Genomic DNA, 21,834 nt, shown 5'->3' on the forward strand with positions numbered 1-21,834 from the left:
AAACTGAATGTTCAGGGAAACCTCAGTGTGTGGAGAACCGCAGACAGGTAACAGTACAGTTAACAGTCAGCAGAGGGCGCCGATAGTGTGTGTGTGTGATTAAAATTTACTAAAACGTAAACAATTAAAATCGAGTTCATAATTCACAAAAGTTAAATCCTCCAAATCATAAATATGCTGGTGTTATAACAAATGTCACTGACTTTGCTTTCTATAAAGTGTAGGAAATTATCTTTGAACCAGTAGTTAAAATGTGCTGAATAATCTGACCATATACTCAATCCAGATTAAAGACAAACACGTTCACTTGATTAAAAATATATCAAATGTTTTGAGGATGTGGCAATATCTTTGAAACAAAACATCTGAAATACTGCTACGTTTGTAAAGAATCGTGTGTGTGTGTGTGTGTGTGTGTGTGTGTGTGTGTGTGTGTGTGTGTGTGTGTGTGTGTGTGTGTGTGTGTGTGTTTGATGAAGGGAAATTGGCCCAGTTGGCAGTTTGTGAGTGTGCCCACACACTCACACATTCATGCACATACAGGAACACAGCGAGCAGCACAGGCTCACATCCAGACATCCAGGTTGTAAACAAAAGCTCTTTTTTTATCAAAGAGAGGAGTATAAAAATGCACTGCCACAGTGCGATCTTGAAAAGCTCTATGGAGTGACTACTGCATTAGAAAAAGCAATCAACAATGCAAACAAAATGTGGGATAAAAAAATGTAAGTTTTATATTACAAAGCCTTTTGGAGTCCTGAGTTTATCAAACATAAACAAAACAGACAAAAAGGCCAGAGTCCATAGGTCATAGAAATACATCAAAGGATTTTTAAACAAACAAAAAAAAATATATATGACAGTTTTCCAGCTTGTAGTTCAGTCCTCACTTAAAAAGAAGGTGAAAACAGTGTCCATTGCTCTTGTTTGGGACGACACCCAAAATGCAGGATGTTTTGTTGTTACATGTAAAATAGTTTTCAAGTGATTGAGAGGTACAATGAATTGTCTGAGTAAATGATAGAATATGTTGATTTCCGTAGTTTTTTTTCACATATAAAATGAAAGTAAAAGTGCTTGAAATAAAACCTTTAATGTTTTTGTAATGTGCATCGGCCCTAACCAAACACCGATGTGAGAAAAATGTCAGGAGTGCAGGTTGATGGAGGGTCAGGTTTCGTTTCCCATTTAAGACACACACTTCCTTAAATTCCTCCGCTTCATATCGTCATGTCGTCTTCACACATTTACGTACATTATGACATTGAGTCTCTAATGTACACTTGAAGCTTGAATCATTCCGGTAAAGACCAAACATTTTTCAACTTGAACAGATGAACACACTTGCACACTGGGAGCAGTCCAGTACAACCACAGTCATCTACTGTTGGTCACTGAAACCCTTTTGGGTTGAGTACCATGCTCAAAGGCACCTTGGCAGTTGCTACTCAGAAAACATATTTTTTTCTTCAGTATTTAAACCCAGAACTTTCTGTTCACAAGCGTTTTCTCTAAGTTCCTGCTTGCCCTGCAACTTAGTCTTAGAATGTATTTTATTTTTAACAATGTTTTATTGGTAAAGAAAGATGGTTAATTTGACATAACTATTACAATTTCTATTGAAAATATCTGCTTTAATGGAGTTTTCAAATCACGTCCGGTTATCCCTTGATAGGCAGGAAGGATTTTATGAGCTGCTACAGATTCCTGACAACTGCTGATACAGATTTTACACAAAAAAAACAACAAGAACAGGGATGTGGGAAGCCAAAAATACCAGGAAATGAACCCATGAATTAAGACACAGGTTGTGGATCAGTTTCTTTGTGTCTATGTTGTGTTTGTTGAAAGTGACACTGATTGTAGGCAAGTCTATCCAGCCTGCTGTGAGAGGAACATAAGAAAAGGTCGAGGTCCTGATTCACACACAGCATGTTGAGGCAAGTTGTATAAACTCCACCTGCTGCTTTAAACATTTGAAGGACATCTTAACAAAAGCTGTCTGAAGTGTCAACATTTACCAGCCACAAAGTATACCAGCATTTAGCTAGAGGTATTTTAAAACAAATGTCTCTTTGTCTTCAGATAGCATCACGATTTCGGTGTGACAAAATTAAAGAACCAGCACCAAGTGTTGAGACCAAAACCCCAGTGCTTTAATTTAAAAAAAAGAGATGGATTTGATATACAAAGATCCTAAATAGCACCATATAAGTGTGTTTTTGAAAGGAACCTCATAGCCTGAATAGGTAAGTCCATACAATACTTGATAAGTTAAAAAAGAGGAAATAAACCGTGAAAAATCTATGATAATCATTATTTCTTTAACATGTCATTGTATTACATCCCAGGTTCTTTTTGGATTGTGAAATTGGAAATATCAGCTAAGATTACTCAAAACAAATCAGGTTGTTAAAATTCAGTCCTGACCCAAACCTACACTCCTTTTTCAGCATCCTCTGTCACTGGTTTCCACTTAAACAAGACGGGGATTAGCACCATCCACCAACTAACTGCTGGTAGAATCTGAGTGTGGTTGGTAAACATTCAAACACTTTAATGGCTAAACAACCTGCCTTCTGCACTTCAAGTTGTCTGGTAAAAAAAATGAAAGAGACCAGAGGGATATCCCACAGCCACGTCCTTCGGAGGGATGATCCTTCTTTTATCCGCAGCACCAGTTCCTCCTGCTGCTGCTCTGTATCAACGTCGAGATTCAGCTGATTTTCTCACCAAGGCCTTATTTCACTGCCTTGCTCGAGGGCTCATCAGGTATTCTGTCACCTGGAAGTCTCTGTTCAAGTCCAGTCTCCCAGCAGACCTTGCAGCTTTTTATCGGCGCGGCTGGTGGCGGGAGTGGCGAGGCAGCGAGGAGGGACTGGAGGAGGAGGAAGGGGAGCAGGGAGACATGGAGGCCAGGGAGGCGGAGGCAGCGGCGTCCTCGGCCTCCTCCAGCTCGCCCCCCCCTCCTCCGTGCAGCTCCTGGCTGACGCTGGACTGCAGCGCGGCCGGGGTCAGCCACTCTTTGGGCAGGCAGCTCTGCAGGAAGGGCACGCAGGAGCTGAAGTAGGCCAGCCGGTTCACCCAGCGAGGGACCTCCCTGCCACACAGGATCTGAAGGGAGGGAGGACAGAGACAAAGGTTGTTATTGTTTAGCGATCACAAGGTTGTATAAAAAAAGTCACCTATTATGCAAAATCCACTTTTTCCATGTCCTTTCTACGTCAACATGTGTCCCCTCTGTGGAAAGAGATTCTGAAAGTTTTAGGAAAAAAGATTCTCTTTCTTTTTGTCCTGATCCATTTATATAAAAACCTGTCTGAAAATGAGCTGATCAGATTTTGGCCACTTTATGATGTCATAACAATGTTTTGGCTTGTGTAACCATTAGCCAATCACCAACCAAGGTAACCCCCCCCCCCCCACCTGAATCTCCTCCTAGAGCACCATTAGCCGCGTTCACACTGCGGTACTTTTCCCACAAAGGTTCATGCGAACTTAGTTCATGATGATCGCGTTCACACCAAAAAGAGCCGGTACTAAAAGTAGTTCACGCGAACCTTTTTACCCCCTCGAAAGTCCCTGCTAAAGAGCAGGGACTTTCGAGCGGCTCTTTTTTGAGAAAATAGCTATATTCCTGATTGGCTGGGCGAATTGCAAACCACGCCCCGTAAAACTCCCAAAAAGTTTTGTGAAGCCGCCATTTTATTAGCATTATTAGCATTAGCGCAGAAACGCAGAGAGACTAACTTATGGCAACACAAAATAAAACATGGGAGCGGTGGAGATGTTCTGGTGTCGGCGTTCTGGCGATTTACTCGGAAGGCTTCAGTAGAAGCTGCTGGGACTCCCAGCAGCTTCTACTGAAGCCAGTCCCCAACTCCGGGGACTTCCGGCCGGGGACCTTGGGGCGGCAGTATACGCCGTGAAGTGGTTTGCGGCCTGCCAGTAAACCCAAAGCAGAAGAAGAAGAAGTGACGTCAGCGGCTTCATTTGCCTAATCCACCCCCAGGGACTTTTTCTGGTGTGAACGCGATCTGTACTTAGTTCATGCGAACTAAAGAGTTCGCATGAACTAAGTTCGCATGAACCTTTGTGGGAAAAGTACCGCAGTGTGAACGCGGCTATTGTGTTCTTTGTAACCAAATCTCTCTCAGAGGGGAGTGGCTCCTTCTAAAGTAACAGACACTTTTGAAACAGGGCTGAAACAGAGGGGATTATGGGATGCTGCAATGATCTGTTTGGTGTTTCGAGCCAAACACTTCAGAGACATGCTTTGTATCCGAGACCTGTAATATATTGATGAAAAAAAGAGTATAATAGGGGACCTTTAAGGCTGCTTTGATACAGGGTGTATACAATTGGCAGGGTCACACTGCTCTTAACATTACATTGCATTTAGCTGACGCTTTTATCCAAAGCGACTTACAATAAGTGCGTTCGACCAACAAAATACAAACTTGAAGAAAACAGAATCATATAAGTACATCAGGCTTCATAGAGCAAAAACATTTCAAGTGCTACTCAACTGGCTTTCGATAAGCCAGCCCTTTATTAGTATATAAGTGCTTTGTTAGTAATTCTATCGCTCGAAGTGAAGTCGAAAGAGATGAGTTTTCAGTCTGCGCCGGAAGGTGTGTAAGCTATCTGCTGTCCTGATGTCAATGGGGAGCTCATTCCACCATCTTGGAGCCAGGATAGCAAACCCACGTGTTTTTGCTGATGGGAACTTGGGTCCCCTTCGCAGCGAGGGTGCAGCGAGCTGTTTGGCTGATACAGAGCGGAGTGCACGTGCTGGGGTGTACGGTTTAACCATGTCCTGGATGTAGGAAGGGCCAGATCCATTTGCAGCATGGTACGCAAGTACCATTGTCTTGAAGTGGATTCTAGCAGTTACCGGAAGCCAATGAAGGGAGCGGAGGAGCGGCGTGGTGTGGGAGAATTTAGGAAGGTTGAAGACCAGACGAGCCGCTGCATTCTGGATGAGCTGCAGAGGTCGGATGGCACATGCAGGTAGCCCATCCAGGAGGGAGTTGCAGTAGTCTAGGCGTGAGATGACGAAAGCCTGGACCAGAACCTTCGTCGCTTTCTGTGTCCGCTGGGGACGTATCCTCCTGATGTTGTGAAGCGTGTATCTGCAGCAGCGGGTTGTAGCAGCGATGTTTGCAGTGAAGGACAGTTTCTTATCTAGGGTCACACCCAGATTCCTTGCAGTCTGAGTCGGGGAAACAACAGAGGTGCCGATGTTGATTGTTAGGTCAAGAGTGGGACAATCTTTTCCCAGAAGGAAAAGCAGTTCAGTCTTGTCAAGGTTGAGCTTGAGGTGGTGAGCGAACATCCACTGAGAGATGTCAGCTAGACAAGCAGAGATGCATGTGACGACCTGGGTCTCTGAGCGGGGAAAGGACAGGATTAATTGGGTGTCATTAGCGTAGGAGTGGTATGAAAAACCATGCGGGCTATTGACTGATCCGAGTTTGTGTACAGGGAGAAGAGGAGGGGACCAAGAACAGAGCCCTGAGGGACCCCTGTAGTTAATTGACAAGGGTCGGACTCCGACCCTCTCCAAGTAACCCTGTAGGTGCGGTCTTTGAGGTATGAGGTGATGAGGGAAAGTGCAGAGCCTGAAACTCCAAGTTCTTGGAGAGTGCGAAGGAGGATCTGATGATTCACCGTGTCGAATGCAGCAGACAGGTCCAAAAGGATGCGGGTGAGAAACGGTAGAATATCAGGAGCGATAGTCTGAAGGAGGTTTGAAGGGATAGGGTCCAGAGGACAGGTGGTAGGGCCGGCAGAGGTAATGAGGGTAAGAACCTCACTTGGAGAGAGAGGGGAGAAGGAGGTTAGTTTGTGGGTGAAAGGAGGGTCTGGTGACCCAGCGGTGAGTAAAGGTGAGTCAGAAAAAGAAGAGCGAATATCATCAACCTTTTTTTCAAAGTGGTTAAGAGACACATTCAATAACAATTAATGGATATTGTCACTTTGTTTGTTTTACCAGCTGCTCATATTCACTTTGATTTTAGGTTTTTTCTTGATGATTTTGAATGCTGACCTAGCTCTGGTCACTTCTGGTGTGAGATTCAAGTAAATATGACCAGTGGATTGTTTCCTTTTCAAACATTTAAAGTGTTTTTGGTTAACATGATTTAATTAGTTACATTTTTTCGTGTTAACAAGATAAAGGATTCAGTTTCCAGTTGGAAAGGGCCATCTAAGGGCGAAGAAAATAAGTAAAAATATTCTAAATATACCTTGCACTTTAACTTATTTTGTTATTTTTAGGGATGACCTTTCTTTAAAGTCTAAAACACATTTAGCTGACATCCCCATACACAGCAGGACATTGCGTTGCTTCCATGCTGGTCCTCTCTCTTCTTCATTCACTGTTGGTAATACACTGACTGTGGATAAGTACCTCATATAACCCCACCCCAAAACATCCTAAAACGCTCCCTTTCATGTGTTCTAGGTCAGAAGACATCTGAGGGGCTAATCAGATGCAGCTGAGCTTGCTTTGGAATACATTTGAAACAATGAAACAGGAAAATACATTCTTCCATGCCCTTGGGAGGTGACTCGTGGGTAAGAATAAACAACATTTCCTGGTATTTTAGGAATACATTTAAAAAATGTAAATTTTTTTTTTTTTCATTTAGAAAAAAAAAAAAGCCAAGACATTCCAGAAAGCTCCATGACCTGTGGCAACCCAGACACAGTAAATAGTGCCTCTATGGGAGGGATTAATTCATGTACTGTAACTACCCTACTGGTTCCATATGAGGAGGTTTGCTTAGAGGAAGACTTCAGAGTCTCTGGTGTATTTCTCTTTAACCTCATTCCCTTTACAGACCAGCATGCTGGACGGGCAACAACACTGTCGCTGTTTTGTCGCTGCTTTTAATTGAACTATTCATATCTTAAACTGCACTGTAACTTTTATCCATGTATTTTTTCTTTTAATGTTTATTTTATTAGCTTTTCTTTTTAATGACTGATTTTAAATGCAATTTTCTTAATGTCTTTCATTTTTTGTAAAGCACTTTGAATTGCCTTGCGTTGAAAAGTGCTATATAAATAAACTTGCCTTGCCTTGTCAGCGTAAGGGCTAATTATCCTCACTGTATCAGAGCTCTTACAGCCTTATGGGGCGAGTGGCTTCTAAGAAAGGCTTTGTTTCCAGTCAAAGGGCTTACTTTTGCTCTTACATTTTTTGCTCGGTTTTTTTTATTACTGCCACATATTATTCCATTCTATTTCTATGTAAATATACTGCTATATTTTTTATTATTTTAAATATTTTTTAATGTTATTATAGTTTTCTTAAAATAGTTCTCCGTGTTTTAAATTTTTATGTATGCACCACGACATCTAGTCAAATTCCTCGTACGTGTCAACCTATCTGATAATACACCTGTTTCTGACATTGCAGAAGCTGCAGAGAGGCTGTTTTTTTTTTTTTTAAATGCATGCTTTTAAAAAAACTAAAGTATCATACAAAGAAGTTTATCTTGTAGTTTCCACCGTGCCATATGCAGCCAGCAGATGATACTAGAATATACACTTTGTTTAGGCTGCAGCAACTTCCTCGTCTCCTTGTGTTTTGACAGGGTAAACGTAGGCGCTCTAAAATGCAAATCACTCTGGCTTGCTACACAGATGATCTCAGAGGAGGGACTGCAGGCACGGCTGCAGTGCAGGGAGTGGACACACACGCAGGGACGTGCAATTGCTCTTAACTGGAAAAAGGGCCTCCCCCCGAAAAAAAACATAAGACCTTTTGAAAATTGTAAATAGTTTTTAATGTAAAAGAAACCAAACAATTATTACATCTAAATTGAACAGTAATTCACATCTCATAACAAAATAAGCTAAGGCGACTACTTGCATTCGGTGACTTGATTTAAAAAATGAAAACCAGGGAAATTCTTTGTTTTGCGGCCCATATCTCATTAAAATATCTAATGTTTGTAACTATTAAAGACAAAATGGGGACAATTCTGTTCTAATGTAATGTATGTAACCAGACCATTGTAACTGCTGTGCAGCCCAGACATAGGCTACTGATCAAATAGGGCCTCTAACTTAAATAAACTCAATAATTAATGAAACCAGTTCAATACGCATTATTCTTATTCTTATCATTCTTTATGAGCGCAGTAACGGTAAGGTATCTAATTACTTATTTAGTATTCCATAACTTAATAACAGAGATGGTCAAAACTAAAGTGGTAGAGACATGGCAGAAATCCTACAATGAAGCGGGACATTGAACTGTTCACCCGTGAGAGGGCGATCAAGAAAAGAGAGAGAGCGGCCCCATTGAGCGAGTTTACAGATGAAAAGACACAGAAAGACAGAAGCACAAAAACAACAAGTAGGCGCTATATTTAGGTGTTTTTTTGTAAATAACCGACGGTATCAAGAGGAAGTAAAGTCCCCTTGTTTGTCCCTTATGCCCTAACTGCCATGAGACAACTCAAAATCAAGTTTCCAAAATCCGACACTGAGCTGACAAAGTGTGTTTCCCGCAGCGAGACGCTACAATACTAATTGTGGGTTTATCATGTTGATTCGGCCACAACAGAAAAAAGAAAAACAAACTCTCGCTCTCTCCAGAGGGGCAGGTCTGCCAAAAAGGCCAAACGGGCCGTTGCCCGGGCAACATTAGCCCGTTCCTGTGCACGTCCCTGCACACACGGCTCTTATTAAAATCGACACTTTCTCACCGGAGTACTTTTCCCCGTCATTCTTAAAGTACCGATACTAATGAAACGGAGGAATCGTAACGTTTTTAATTGCAGGGTATCGCGGTACCTTTCAAGTATCGGTACACCGTGCAACACTACATGGCAGATCAGCTTTTTATAGCACAGTGTGATTCTTGATGTGACAAACAACAACTGCTTCGCATCTTTTTTAACCATTCAACTATACAGATGTCTTTAAACCTGCATTCATCATTTATTTTCTGGCCACTGCAAAGTAACAAGCTGAACCCACAACATTTGCATTTAGCCACAAAGTTGATTTGGCCAACAGTGGTTCGTTCACACAACCGGCAGACACAGAAATATTCAAAGCATTTGGAGATGACGTTCTTTTCTTTGACACCAACAATGTTTGCTCTCATTCTTAGTTTAGTTTTGCTCTTTATCTAATCCTGATAAAGCCCTTCATGGTAAATGCTACACTTCGTTCACAAGCTAACTATACACTCAAAGTTATTTCATTAAACACATGTCTGTGTTATTTCTCTGTTATGATGCTTCAGTGAACTATTTACATTCTAGGTGAGATCCCAGGAAGTCGGAAAGATTAGTGACATGGTCTTATTAGGAACAAAGTCACTTATCTAAAACTTACTTGTAGTTACTGGATATAAGCCTTATTTGAAGACATAGCTCTTGTTGATTTCACCTCATAGTTGACACTGAATAGTCGGGCTACGGTTCTTTAATGAAATACAAATGTGACACCTTGAGAATTGTTAAGAAAAAAACAAATCAAGCCATTTTCAAATGTTTCATCCACAGAGCAAGTTGCAGTTCAATGCCTTGAAATCAAGATCTGAGTCAAGCACTTCAAAGGTTCTCTCTGGAGAATCCATTGTTATGCTTGATGTTTTAATGCTGCAACAACCATGTTCTGCTCCGTCTTCTTTAAGTCAACCTCCCATATTAATGAGGTGACAGTAAACATGACAGTGGAGTCCTTAGAGCAACGATGCTCCCCTAGGGAATCAGCTGTGTCAATATGATTGTGTACATGTGTTTGTTTGATTATGGGGTCTTATATACGGTATATACGGTAGAATAGATGCATTTGTGTGTCCACATATGTGTTAATGTCTGAATGTGTCACTCTCAGTCTTGATACGTGGTGTGTAAATCTGTGTGTAGCATTTGTTTTGTTAGTGTGTTTGCCAGCTGGCTCTGCATGCCCGGGCGTGTGTCAGTGTGTGTTAATCCCCGTCTCAGTGCTAGATGCTAACTGTAAGACTCGCTGCTCATTAGTCACACCAGGGTAAGCTGATTGAACGTGCACACAGTCACACAGCTTGTTCAGTGGCTCACACTGAGAGCAGGACAGAGAAATCAAGTGATTATTCAACTGAGTGTGTCGTTTATTTCTGAAGCACATGTCAGTTTCGGTCAGCCAAAATGGTGCGGTGCTGCAGAGTGTGTGTTTTTCTAAACTTGTTTACAAGATCGTGTGGCTGTGTGTGTGTGTGTGTGTGTGTGTGTGTGTGTGTGTGTGTGTGTGTGTGTGCACTTACCTCCGACAGTGCCGAGGAGAAGTGATTGCAGTTCTTGTGCATGAGGTGGTAGGCGTTTCCTTTGTACTCTTTCCCCATCTCCTCCACGATGCGCTCCACATCCTCCTCTGTGAAGTCAGTGCTGCCCAACACTATGGCTTCTCTGCAGAGGAGAGAGGAGAGAGGAGAGAGGAGGGAGGATAGAGGAGAGCGTGCGAAGGCAGGTGTTACTAACGCTTACTCAGACGAAACATCAATGAACTCAAGACTTTTAGTTAACCTTCCTTTGTGCAATCAAGGTGCCTCATCATCACAGACTTGTACGAACAGATTCATTTGGCTAAGGATGGTGCCATTAGTTTTGAAAGCTATTTAGTCATAAACCAAAAGGGTTGGGCAAAAACTGTCAAAATGATATATATTACAAATTACTAGTTACTATGTATAGTTATGTGTGGTTCTACTATATAACCACAGTTCAACTAGTGGTGGGTAATATGTATAGCCACAGGGCAAGTGTCCGTATGACGTCGACAGTTTTCAATTAAAACTACATTTTCACAACATATCACCTTATTGTGAAACGGACTAAGATTTACTTTTGAAAAAAACACAGTATATTTTAGAGTATCAGACAAACAGAAACAGTCTGGCTATCAATGAACGTAATTAGGGTGCATGCCTAAAAACAATGCCACGGTTAAAATATTAAATAAAATATATTTTAGAGTAAAATGTATAAGATGGCTGGCAAAAAGGTCAATTAAGCTGGAATGGGATTTTCAAGATGTGTTGACCTTTTATACCTGAAATAATATTTGTATATAATATTTTGCATTGGGAGACATGCGCTTTGTATTTGACATAGAGTCACAACAGCGGGAGATATGTAGGCATTTGACCCAGATTACCCATAGCTATGGTCTACTGGTCTGCATAGAAACAGCAAGTGTGTGTGTGTGTGTGTGTGTGTGTGTGTGTGTGTGTGTGTGTGTGTGTGTGTGTGTGTGTGTGTGTGTGTGTGTGTGTGTGTGTGTGTGTGTGTGTGTGTGTGTGTGTGTGTGTGTGTGTGTGTGTGTGTGTGTGTGTGTGTGTGTGTGTGTGTGTGTGTGTGTGTGTTCAAGGCCGAGTCAGTCTAAAGCCACAGGGCAGATGATCTAGAGCAGAAGTAATGCACAGTAACCAGTACCACACACACACACACACACGCAAAATGAATTTGTTTGCAGCGCAGAGACTTTGATTTTCTGAAATGTCAGAGGGTTATATGTCATTGGCCTAAAGATCAAGCAACTTGTTGTTTTCAACCTTATTTAAATGACATCAAAACATATAATAAATACCTAACAAACTGCAGTTCTGTTCAAGGCCACAAACCAGTATGAAAAATCCCCCTGCAATCAATGTAAAACCTAAACACAGAACATTATACGCTTTGAAAACATATGGTTAGTTGCAGGAAAGTTACAACTAAATACATTTTCTTCTCCCTCTCCGTTTTCTATAACTATTTCTCGGTCCCAAAAAAAAGTGTGAAATCAAAACATTGTTCACATGCCGAGCTCTCGATGCCCGAGTTGTATTGAGTAGCTGTGATTCTGCAGCAGTGACCCGTAGCCCTCATTACAGGAAGACACCGGCTCGCTGACTGACTGTGAGACAAGGATTATTCGACTGCTCCTGTTGGGCGCAATGAATAACTCATGAACCAAACATAGAAAGAAGTCTACGGTGCTTGGCATCAAAGTGAGACTGCTCAGTCAGAGTACTAAGTAGCTCATGAAAAGCACGCTGACGAGATGACATGTATTATAAATGCTCCATGTTGCTCTGAACAGACCAGGCTACTCAGGTAATCAGAAAACACTCTTACCTGCCGTGTTGTTTCCCTGTAAACCTGTGATTCATACCGCAGGTCGGTTTCAGACCTCTTCACTCCTCCAGGCATTATTTTTGGAATTGTACTCGTACTAGAAGATGCTCACAATGACAGCACTGGTTGCTACTTCACTATATAAGACTGTAGCGTCTCCAAAAGTCTATGTCAGAGAGACTCTCTTAGAGTTTTTAAACACAAAACAGCAGCGGATTCAAATTCTCAGTTTTGGGGATGTTGTCTTACAAAGACTCTCCCGTCAAACTGGCCCAATATCTAGTCACCTGACCTGTTGCCCACAGGCTGGAAGGCTGGAGGCACACGTGGGAAACAAAAAAGACATGCGTGGAATTGCGCGCAAGTTCAACCAAAATCTCAAACTTACTTGAATTTAAAGGTCTCGCCGAGTTCTGTTGCGTCACCTGGTGTAATCTCAAAGATCCCTGAGAACGGGTACGGGTGTCCGCCATAGGCAAACTCTAAACACACAACATAACAACATTAGTGCAAATCATTCCCATGCAGAAAGTCGTAGGTTATTATTTCGCACAAGTAGCCAAATAACAACCGTAAAACGTTGAATTCTGATTGGAAAGCGTCCTTTATGAAACGCCATCCACGGGGAGTGAACTGATATGTGTGGTGTTATATTTCGGCGTTATTTTTACCTCTTCCATAGATCTCAATCCCCGAGTGAAAGACTCCGATGCCCAGAGTGGTGGTAAACTCATTGATCCAGTACTGAAAATAGAAAGAAAGGTCAATGTAACATGTTATTTGTATATATGTATCACTACGTGGATGGACACAGTTTTAACATGTTTAGTTCCAGTAACCATACAATACAACGTATGATAAAGTGTGAACTGTATATGTGAAAATGTCTCTGAAATGTGTCAGCATCTATGGAAACTCCTTTTTATTGATATGACGTAAAGTTATTTAGATTTGTCCAAAAATGTGTACCGTATTTTTGCGTTTTATCTTTAATTATTATACCATTAGTAAGGAAGATTACCAACAACCATCATTACCCGACAAGCTTCTTTTAATTGTTTGATTAAAGGTGGGGTAGGTAAGTTTCAGAAACCGGCTCGAGATACACTTGTTATATTCCATGGAATGCTCTTAACATCCCGATAGCAATGAATATCTGAAGTGCTTTGACAAAAAATCCATAAAAAAAATGTCATCTGTAGAAGCCGTAATACTGTAAAAAGTACAACCAAGGCTGGCCTACCTGCCTGTCAGCCTTCCATCAGGGCACAAACTTATCTCGTGCCCTCATTGGTCATGTGCGCGTTCGTGTGTGTTGGAGGAGGGGCTCTGTAAGGAAGTGGCAGATTTTCTCCGGTTGTGTATTTTCAAATTCTAGCGATCTCGAGCCGGTTTCTCAAACTTACCTACCCAACCTTTAAGTATATAGTTAGTGATCATATTTATTAATTTGATATATTTATAAAAATGGTGACATCCATTACAACTTCCCCAAACTTATAGTGAAGATTTCGAGTTTTTCATTTGATCAAAACAGTCCAAAATGCAAACAAGTATTGATGTAAAAGAGAGAAGAGAAGCAAATCCTCACATGTGAGAATGTTTAAGAATTGAACAGATTTTCTAAATTGTTAGAGTTTACTTTAAACAAAGTCTGTCGGTGGACTAAACGATTGTTTCAGCAGACCACAGCCCATCTCATTAACACATCAACTTTGCTTGCAAACAACTATCTGTGGCGGTTACACCACAGACAGCAGCTGGAGAGGCAGTGAGATCCGTGAGTCTCTTATGTTCACAAAATATCCTTTACACACACAAAAGAAAAAGCACACACAACAAAATCAATAATTGCATTAGCAGTGATGGCTTCATGTTTTCAGCGCTGTGCCTGGTAATGAGGACACTGCACCGCCCTCTGGCTGTTTGCACTACAGCAGCTGTGAGGAGGTTGTTCTACCTTCACTGCAAACTTCAAGTATCCTTTCTACTTGTTGCAGACCATTTCAGGTAATAACAAACTACGTTTTCGAGTTGTTGCACTGTGACTGTTCGTAAAGACTGCTGGAGAGAAGTGTCACCTTTCTGAAACTTGAGATGTGAGTAGTAAAGTGTAACATAACCAGGGTGAGCAGTGATGGGAGTTCACTCAGCTGACTTTGACCAATCGCAGGAATTTGTAAATTGATTATTAAAAAGGACACTCATACATCTAAAATAAATATGCAATATGGTCATATTCACATGCAGTTTACTTACAATAAATAATAGTAAACCAACGGGAAATTCAAGACATCCAGCAACAATCTTCATTAGCAAAGAAACCCTTGTTCTTCCTGGAAAGGTGTTTCTATGCATCCTATCTTATCAACTCTTTTATGAACTCAAAATGCATTTCTCTAACAGCTACTACATGTACTCTTAAAATCAACCCCTCAATGAACAGAAAACACATTAAGAAACTACAAATATGTCACTATTACAAGGAAAGGAAGCGTGCGAGGAAGTTACCTTTTGCTCTGTTTCAAAACCACTTTGCGTGACAAGGTAACCCAAACAAGTACCGGTACTTACAACTAAGCACCAGTCAGTCACTGCTAACTTTAACATTTGAATACTCATTGTTTGCATTATAAAGCCACGTAGTTTCTTCTTCTAGAATTGAAGTTAACCATGCCCTCTTTTTTTATAAATAATTCAGCTCTACATTGTGACAAACCTACTATAGCGCAACAGTTCAACATTTACCATTGGCAGAGCTTTTCAAGTAAAGATGATAAAGATATTGTCTAACATCAGGCGCTTGGATCTCCTCTTTAGATTTGTGAAAGAACTGAGCAGAAATAGCACTATTGATATCTGGCTTGTCTCCTCCTTCAGTTGTTTCTGTGAGTTCAGACACTGAAGTGTGTCAGCTTTCATCGCTGCTACTTTTCATCGCCTCTGGGTGTTTCTCAATGTCGAGGAAGGCTGCTCCAGAGCCACTACTTCAAGGATGCTACGTCATCGAGTCCCGCCGAAGGACTGTTCCAATGTCCAGCATACTTGGAATTCTACCGAGGACGGCGTACTTTGTTACGGGAACATTTCGAGGCTGCATATGTGTAGACTCCGCGGTCTTAAAATCCCCACAATGCTTTGCGCACGGACCATTTAAGGCGGGGCCTCCCATATGACGCACACCTGTTAGACTGTTCCACAATTCTTCATTTTCCGAGGCTAGGAAGGATTCTTGCCTCGCTTCTGAAGCACCTGACTCGGAGGTACATGTGCTACCAAGCAAGCCTCATCGACATTGAGAAACACCCTGGGTGCGTCTCACTTCGGTTATTTTTCATTTCGTCGCTCCTCGGTCTGTCTCACCGGAAGTTGATTTGTCTGCGCCATCTTGAGTACCGTCCCAGTGGCCTTATTTTTGCCGGAGGATCGAGGAGTGATAACGGAGGAGCGATAATCGAGGAACCACCAGACCATCCTCCGGTGAAATCCTCAGACACTCGCCCCGCCCCCTTACTGTGTATCGCTCACTGATTGGACGATGCAGCGCATGCACTGATCTGGCTGCTGTCAGACATCAGCTGTGCGGCGTCAGCACAAACGGACGTCGCTTCACGTGACGCTCCGGAGGAAAGGACGTCCCATTGCTCTTAAAGCTCATTTCCCTGCTTCTCGTGGTTTCCTTGCGTCTCTCCATGCTTCCCTGGTGGGAGGGACTAGACACAGGGAAACGACGCAAGTGAGGGAAGCAAGGAATCCATTTAATCGACCTGAGATGCAGCTTAGGAAGGATTCTTGCATCACTTCTGAAGGACCTGACTCGGAGGTACATGTGCTACCAAGCAAGCCTCCTCGACATTGACATCAGGCTTTTCCTAGGAGGCGAGAGCTTTAAGTGGTTCCAGACAACTGAATACTAAGAATCCACTTTAGCATTTAAGTTGCAAAAGAAGCCCACAGCTCCCAGAGGACTGTAAAAGCTACACGACTTAATAGAAAGGAACACCGTAAACACAGATACAAGTTTACTCTGCATTTAGCAATAACTCGTAATCCCTCTGAGCGGCATGTCAGTTAGACGCCCAAACACGAAATATCAAGAGCAGCCACAGGATGAGCCTCTGTGTATGTTGGCAATATTTTGAAAAAGCTAATCTGCTAGTTGAATATGCTACTCTCCCCCTCGGTGGTGCAATAAGAGTATTATCTGAGCGCTTATTACTTCAAAGCTTGTTAAAGCTCGCCTCCACCACCGCACAGAGATCATGCCTGGTACAATATTTAGAAAGAATAAAAGACAGAGAAGGGGAGAAATGGGTGCTGCAGATAATGCCTCCATACTTGATCATCATTTTCTCTGTTAAGGATTTGAATCTCAAACCATGGTGGTGAGCAAAGAGACGTGAAATGTCTTCAGTGGTTACTTGTACATCACTGCTTTAAATTCTCTAAAGGGGACACAGGAAAGCAAACAGAAATCACAAATTGATGAAAGTAAACGACAGCTTCCAGCCACACACAAAACAAAGGTATATTTGAGCAGTTTTGCGAATGAAAAGTCTGCTATGCTTTAGTATGTCAATCAAAAGGTACATTTTGGCCAAGGTACTTGATTGATTGGTTGATTTACTCCAGTCATTGATCCCAAAGCTAGACTTAAAACAGTGTTACTGAGGTTGCTCAACTAATAAAAGATCAATTTGCTAACGGAAAAGTTTCCATAAAGCAGTCATTCATTGATTAGCAAGCCTGCCCACAATGCTCTACAAACTGTTTTAGTCAACTTTCTGAAATGCAGTAGCTTTAACCTTTCTGCTACATGATGCTGGTGCTTTGTAGTGTCCTACATACAAGATACACGCATTTCTCTTGGCATGGTCCTAATTGATCCAAGGCATTATCCACAGCCAAAACACAACACAACATGCTCTCCGAGTACTTGACGCTGTTAAACCTACCCTAACACACACACTCTCAAACACACTCACAGATACAGTAGTAGAGCAGGCGGACAGGTGGTGTGCAGATAAGGCCGACTCATTAGAGCAGAGCACTAAAGCACTCAATGCTAGCCTGGAAATCCACTTAGCAGAGATGGGACCTGACGGAGGGGGACTGCAGAAGAAGAAATGGAGCGTGGTCTGCACTCCAGGCTGCACAGATATTCCTGAAAGTCACGTGACGGCATTGATCCTCAAATGCAAGTGTCTTTCTGTCTTAGCGTGAATGTGCAGAGTCACATGTTTTGCAGTGGCAGATGCTCTCTCCGTGCCACCATGCGGCCCCCCCAGCCCCCGACCAGGCTGCATTACAGTCAGCGCTCTCTGCGGCCACTGGTCATTGCTTGGTGTGAACATCTGAGACGGTGTGGGGGATCCTGCCGTGTGTGTCGCCACTCTCATGACCTCTGCCGTTGCCTCATCTCTGCAGTTTCTTGACTTCCTCTTCGATAGAAAGCCAGCAGACTAACACGGTCTAAGATTAGCTTGAGGGCAATCTGGCATCATGGTGCAACACACTAATGTTGCAATTATGGAAATTGCAGTTAGCACGATATTTGTTAAAGGCGAAATAATATTCTGAAGTAATAATGTTTCAAAAAAGGTAATTCTGTCTAATATCGTGAATCAAACCGCAATTGCAATAAAAAATTATCGCAATGAGTGATTTTTGTTATATTAAACACTTAAAGGAACATGTGCACTGTGCAGCTGTGTTATCAAGGACACTAGAAGTATCCAATAGGGGTATTGATTGATTGAATGGGGAGCAAAATAAATCTTGATCGAGACACCCTTAGCTATTGACAAAGGGCCTAAACATAGTCGCTAAGCACTCACGGATCTATATGCCAGAATTGACCAAAATGTGGACGGCATCAGTCAACCAGCAGACAGAAAGTCCTGCAGTCACTCAGAGAGCTTGCAGCCGGTTGCAATCCCAAACAGTCAGTCGGTCACTTTCCCGAGTCATGAGAGAACAGCCTGCTCAATAGACAGAGGAAGTGTTTAAAAGGAGAGCTGCAAACCAACGTCTTGTTGCCACAGCATCACTGCAAGAGTCAGGACGACGTGCACATCGGTTCTGTCACTTCAAACCCACTTCTGAAACTCAATATGGATAACAACTGAAAGATCAACGAACAGAAAGCACAAGAAAGCCCGCAGCTGGAAATTAAAGTGACACATGTGTTTGTGTTAGATATGTGTAAGAAGCTTTCGTAAGCCTTTGCTTGTGAGTGCGTGCCATCGTGGCCCCTGCAGCCATTCACATGGATGGAAGTGAGACAGAGAAAAAAAGCTCCTCAGCTTTTACTGAGAAGCAATGTTGACCGCACGCCAAGTGGAAAGCATGAGGAAGTGAAAGAAAGAGGGGGAGGGAGTGCATAAGATAGTATCAGGGATGAAATGAGACAGAATGAAAGATATGAAGATAAGTGACTGAATTAACAGCTGAGAAAGGAAGGGAGGAATAAACAGTGTAGTTATTTGGAGATAATACGAGTAGGACTTAGAAAAGACTCCCTAATGTCAGGGTGTTATGCTACTAATGTACTCTACACTGCATGCTTCCACACGGAAACATCTTTGTCCAGATTCTCAAAAGGGATTGTTCATCGAGTTGAATTCTCAACGTCGCTCCACATAAGACCGACTCTCACCTCCTGATCTCTGGCCTGTGAGGATATAGTGACCATGAGCTAAAAAGGGAACACAACAGCAATAGATCAGATTAGAAATAGAAGAAAAGGGGCAGCAGCCGGGCAGGACAAATCATGTCTTGAAAGAGAGGACGTTTGAGTTTAGTCAGCAACAAAAATATTTCTTGATACTTGATATCGTCTGATGTTTACGGTGTATACTGGTGGAAAAGGAGACAACACCATCATCACAAACATGGTGAACATTTATGACAAGTTGTGGCTTTCCAGCAAGATGTCCATCCACATTGTCCCCGAAGAAAACACTTCGACTGCCTGTGTAATGCCCCTTAACAAAACAAATGCCATTGTAATCTGTCTGCCACAGGAAATCCATATCAATCAATGATTCATCAACACATCAGTCAATCTGCACCCCTCCCTCCTGCACGGTGACAACACGGTGACTCAAATTCAACCTCTGGCTCGTTCTGTAACAAAGAGACATTTTCCTCCCGTAGGAAAAATGCCGTTTGTGTGAAATCGTCTTTTACTTTACGCTTGGTTTAGAGTCCCGTGTTTTTTGTCCTGGGTAACGTTATGTCCTTAAGAACCACTAAGGTTTCTCTACAGACTTACATGGATGAATGGATATCAAAAGGAAACACTTCAAGAAAGCGTGGTTTTACTGACCGCTGTAAATCCTTCACTTGAGTTACTTTTCTGTTTTATCAAAAGCAGCTTAAGAGGTCCAACATCCAAAAAAGCCCTGGTGTAGGTGCTTAAGTTTAAAATATTCCAAAAGCATTTAATGTCAAGAATGTGTTTGCATTTGACGCTGCCTCTCGCTGCCTTGCTCCATCGTGTGTTTGGTATAGATGAAGACATTCCTAAAAGGTGAAACTGAACTAAAAATAGCAACGTTTGTGTAATGAGAATACGCTGAATTGAAGAAAGTCCATGTGATATTATCAGAGGTGGAAAAAAGTACTCAGATCTTGTACTTAAGTAAAAGTTGAGGTACCAGAGAGTAGGAGTAAGTACAAAGATAATCAAAATGTTACTCAAGTAAAAGTAGTGGCATCAAAATGTACCATGAATAGAAGTACTCATTATGCAGATTGGCCCATTTTAGAATCATATATATATTATATGTTTTGATTATAATTATGAATGTTGTCAAAGCTGGTAAAGGTGCAGCTAGTTTTAATGACTTTGTATACTGCTGCTTGTGACTTTACTCCAGGTGGAAGTAAAGTCTGATTTAAGTGTTGATTATGTTTCACATCCTTTATCCAAATCTGCAAAGTAACTAAAAGTATTAATACATGTAGTGGAGTAAATGTACACCTTGTACCTCTGAATTGTAGTGGAGTAAAAGTACAAAGTAGCAAAACATTGAAATACTCAAGTAAAGTACAAGTCTGTGAGTGACAAAATAATGTACAAAAATGGGATAAATAAAGTATCCATCTATATATATATAAATCACCTTTTTATGATGGAGTTTGGGCTTTGCTGTTGACATGTACACGACACAACCATAATACATGGATAAAGTAGCAAAGAAGTCATCACAAATACATTTCTCTGACCCTTTTGAACCACTTACCATATCATAGACGTTGAGGATGATCGGCTCGTTGGCCATCACTGGCATCAGGCTGTTTTCTCCCCTGACGTCCCTTCCTCTCTGCGGGTCTTCCTCCTCCGCACACCCCCTACTCCTTCCTCCCGAGATACAAACTCTCGCCCTTCCCAAAATAGACCTCACTCCCTTACCCTGATCCCTGGCACTTTCACGACAGATGATCAGCTCGATATTTCAATTTCACAACCCAGTGTAGAAAAGCTTGAGGAGGGTATTTTTTTGTACCGTCCAACATCTGACTGGCTTTGTCCAGATGACAGCTGCTCGTCTTGTCACCGACTTGCTAAAAAGCTACCGAGGTCGAGGTGAAAAAGCGGACTTTAAAGGGGGAATAATGTCTTCCAGGAGGCGCGTTAACACGGAAAAATCGCAAATTCATTTTTCCTAAACGAAATACTCAGCAAAATGACATGATGCTGAGGTATTAAAGTGTATTTCCTCTCGCTACTCCCTTATTAGCTAGCTAACGGTAGCGCTGGAGCTGGTCGGCAGGATGCTATGCGACTGCTGCTGGGAGAGAAAACTGAACAGAGAGTGGGAGAGGAGCAGAGCGGTAAAATTAATTCACACTCGATTATTAAGCCTTGGGGCATTGAGCATTGTGGGTAATGTAGTTCGATGTAGACAAGTTTCTGCACACACTTGTGACTGTTTTAAATTGTACTGACTTGGGCTTTAGTCAGTGATGGAAAGATAAGATAAGATTTACTTATGTAGAAATGTACTTACCTTTTCAGTTCAAAGTACTTATGAAAAAGAGCCTTTAAAAATGTTTCTTATTAAATACATTGATAACACAAATACATTAAATACAACAGAAACGATTGATTTGGAAATTAATTGGTAAGAGGTAAAACATTTCTGCTTTCTTTCAGCTCTTTTACACTGATTACACTTAATTAGTAAAAATGTATGTTACGAATAGGGACAGGGGCGGACTGGGGGAAAAAAGTGGCCCGGGGATTAATTGACAGACAGGCCCACTTAATGCGCGGCATGTATTGGCCGGCCGGCGACGAAAGTATGTTACTTAACAAAAAACCCTATGCATTTAATGTTATTTTGGACAATTATTCATATAGTAATCACATTGAGCCCTTGAGTTGCCTAGAGCAAAAATAGTATATTTAGTGATTTTAATGTTAACAGATCATTGATGCAATAACATGTGGACCCAATTTGCCTGACTTGACACATGGAATAAAACATGGGCGACGTACGAAGCATCCTCAATGTGGGTGAGACAATTTAACAGGGGGTGTAGGCAGGTGATGGACCTCACCTCCTCTAGGGGGGTCCGGGGGCAAGCTCCCCCGGGAAGATTTTTTTTTTAAATGTCAAAGTTAAATGCATCAATCTGGTCCATTTTGAGAGCAAAATTAGGGACTAAATCTATGGCAGTCAGTAGGGGCTTGGAC

At 41.9% G+C, this 21,834-nt stretch overlaps 1 protein-coding gene across 1 annotated transcript; it reads right to left on the bottom strand.

Annotated features, from left to right (window-relative positions):
• Positions 1-709: 709 nt before the first annotated feature.
• desi2 (desumoylating isopeptidase 2) lies at positions 710-20,943 on the bottom strand. Its single transcript, XM_034100759.2, has 5 exons — positions 20,378-20,943; positions 12,800-12,872; positions 12,517-12,610; positions 10,277-10,418; positions 710-3,114 (listed from the first exon to the last, which is right to left on the bottom strand). Exons 1-5 carry the CDS (start codon positions 20,423-20,425, stop codon positions 2,833-2,835), a joined length of 639 nt encoding a protein of 212 aa, XP_033956650.1. The 5' UTR covers positions 20,426-20,943; the 3' UTR covers positions 710-2,832.
• Between the last annotated feature and the right edge of the window lie 891 nt (positions 20,944-21,834).

The sequence above is a fragment of the Pseudochaenichthys georgianus genome, chromosome 15, assembly GCF_902827115.2.
Source record: "Pseudochaenichthys georgianus chromosome 15, fPseGeo1.2, whole genome shotgun sequence".
Taxonomy (NCBI): Eukaryota; Metazoa; Chordata; class Actinopteri; order Perciformes; family Channichthyidae; genus Pseudochaenichthys; species Pseudochaenichthys georgianus.

What these genes read in the sequence shown, in the direction of transcription:
- desi2 (XM_034100759.2), bottom strand. Translation starts at nt 20,425, where the DNA reads ATGCCAGTGATGGCCAACGAGCCGATCATCCTCAACGTCTATGATATG. An exon ending in GGCGAGACCTTTAAATTCAA is followed by an intron (nt 10,419 to 12,516) that starts GTAAGTTTGAGA and finishes TCTCCTCTGCAG; the next exon opens with AGAAGCCATAGTGTTGGGCA. An exon ending in TCTCCTCGGCACTGTCGGAG is followed by an intron (nt 3,115 to 10,276) that starts GTAAGTGCACAC and finishes CCCTCCCTTCAG; the next exon opens with ATCCTGTGTGGCAGGGAGGT.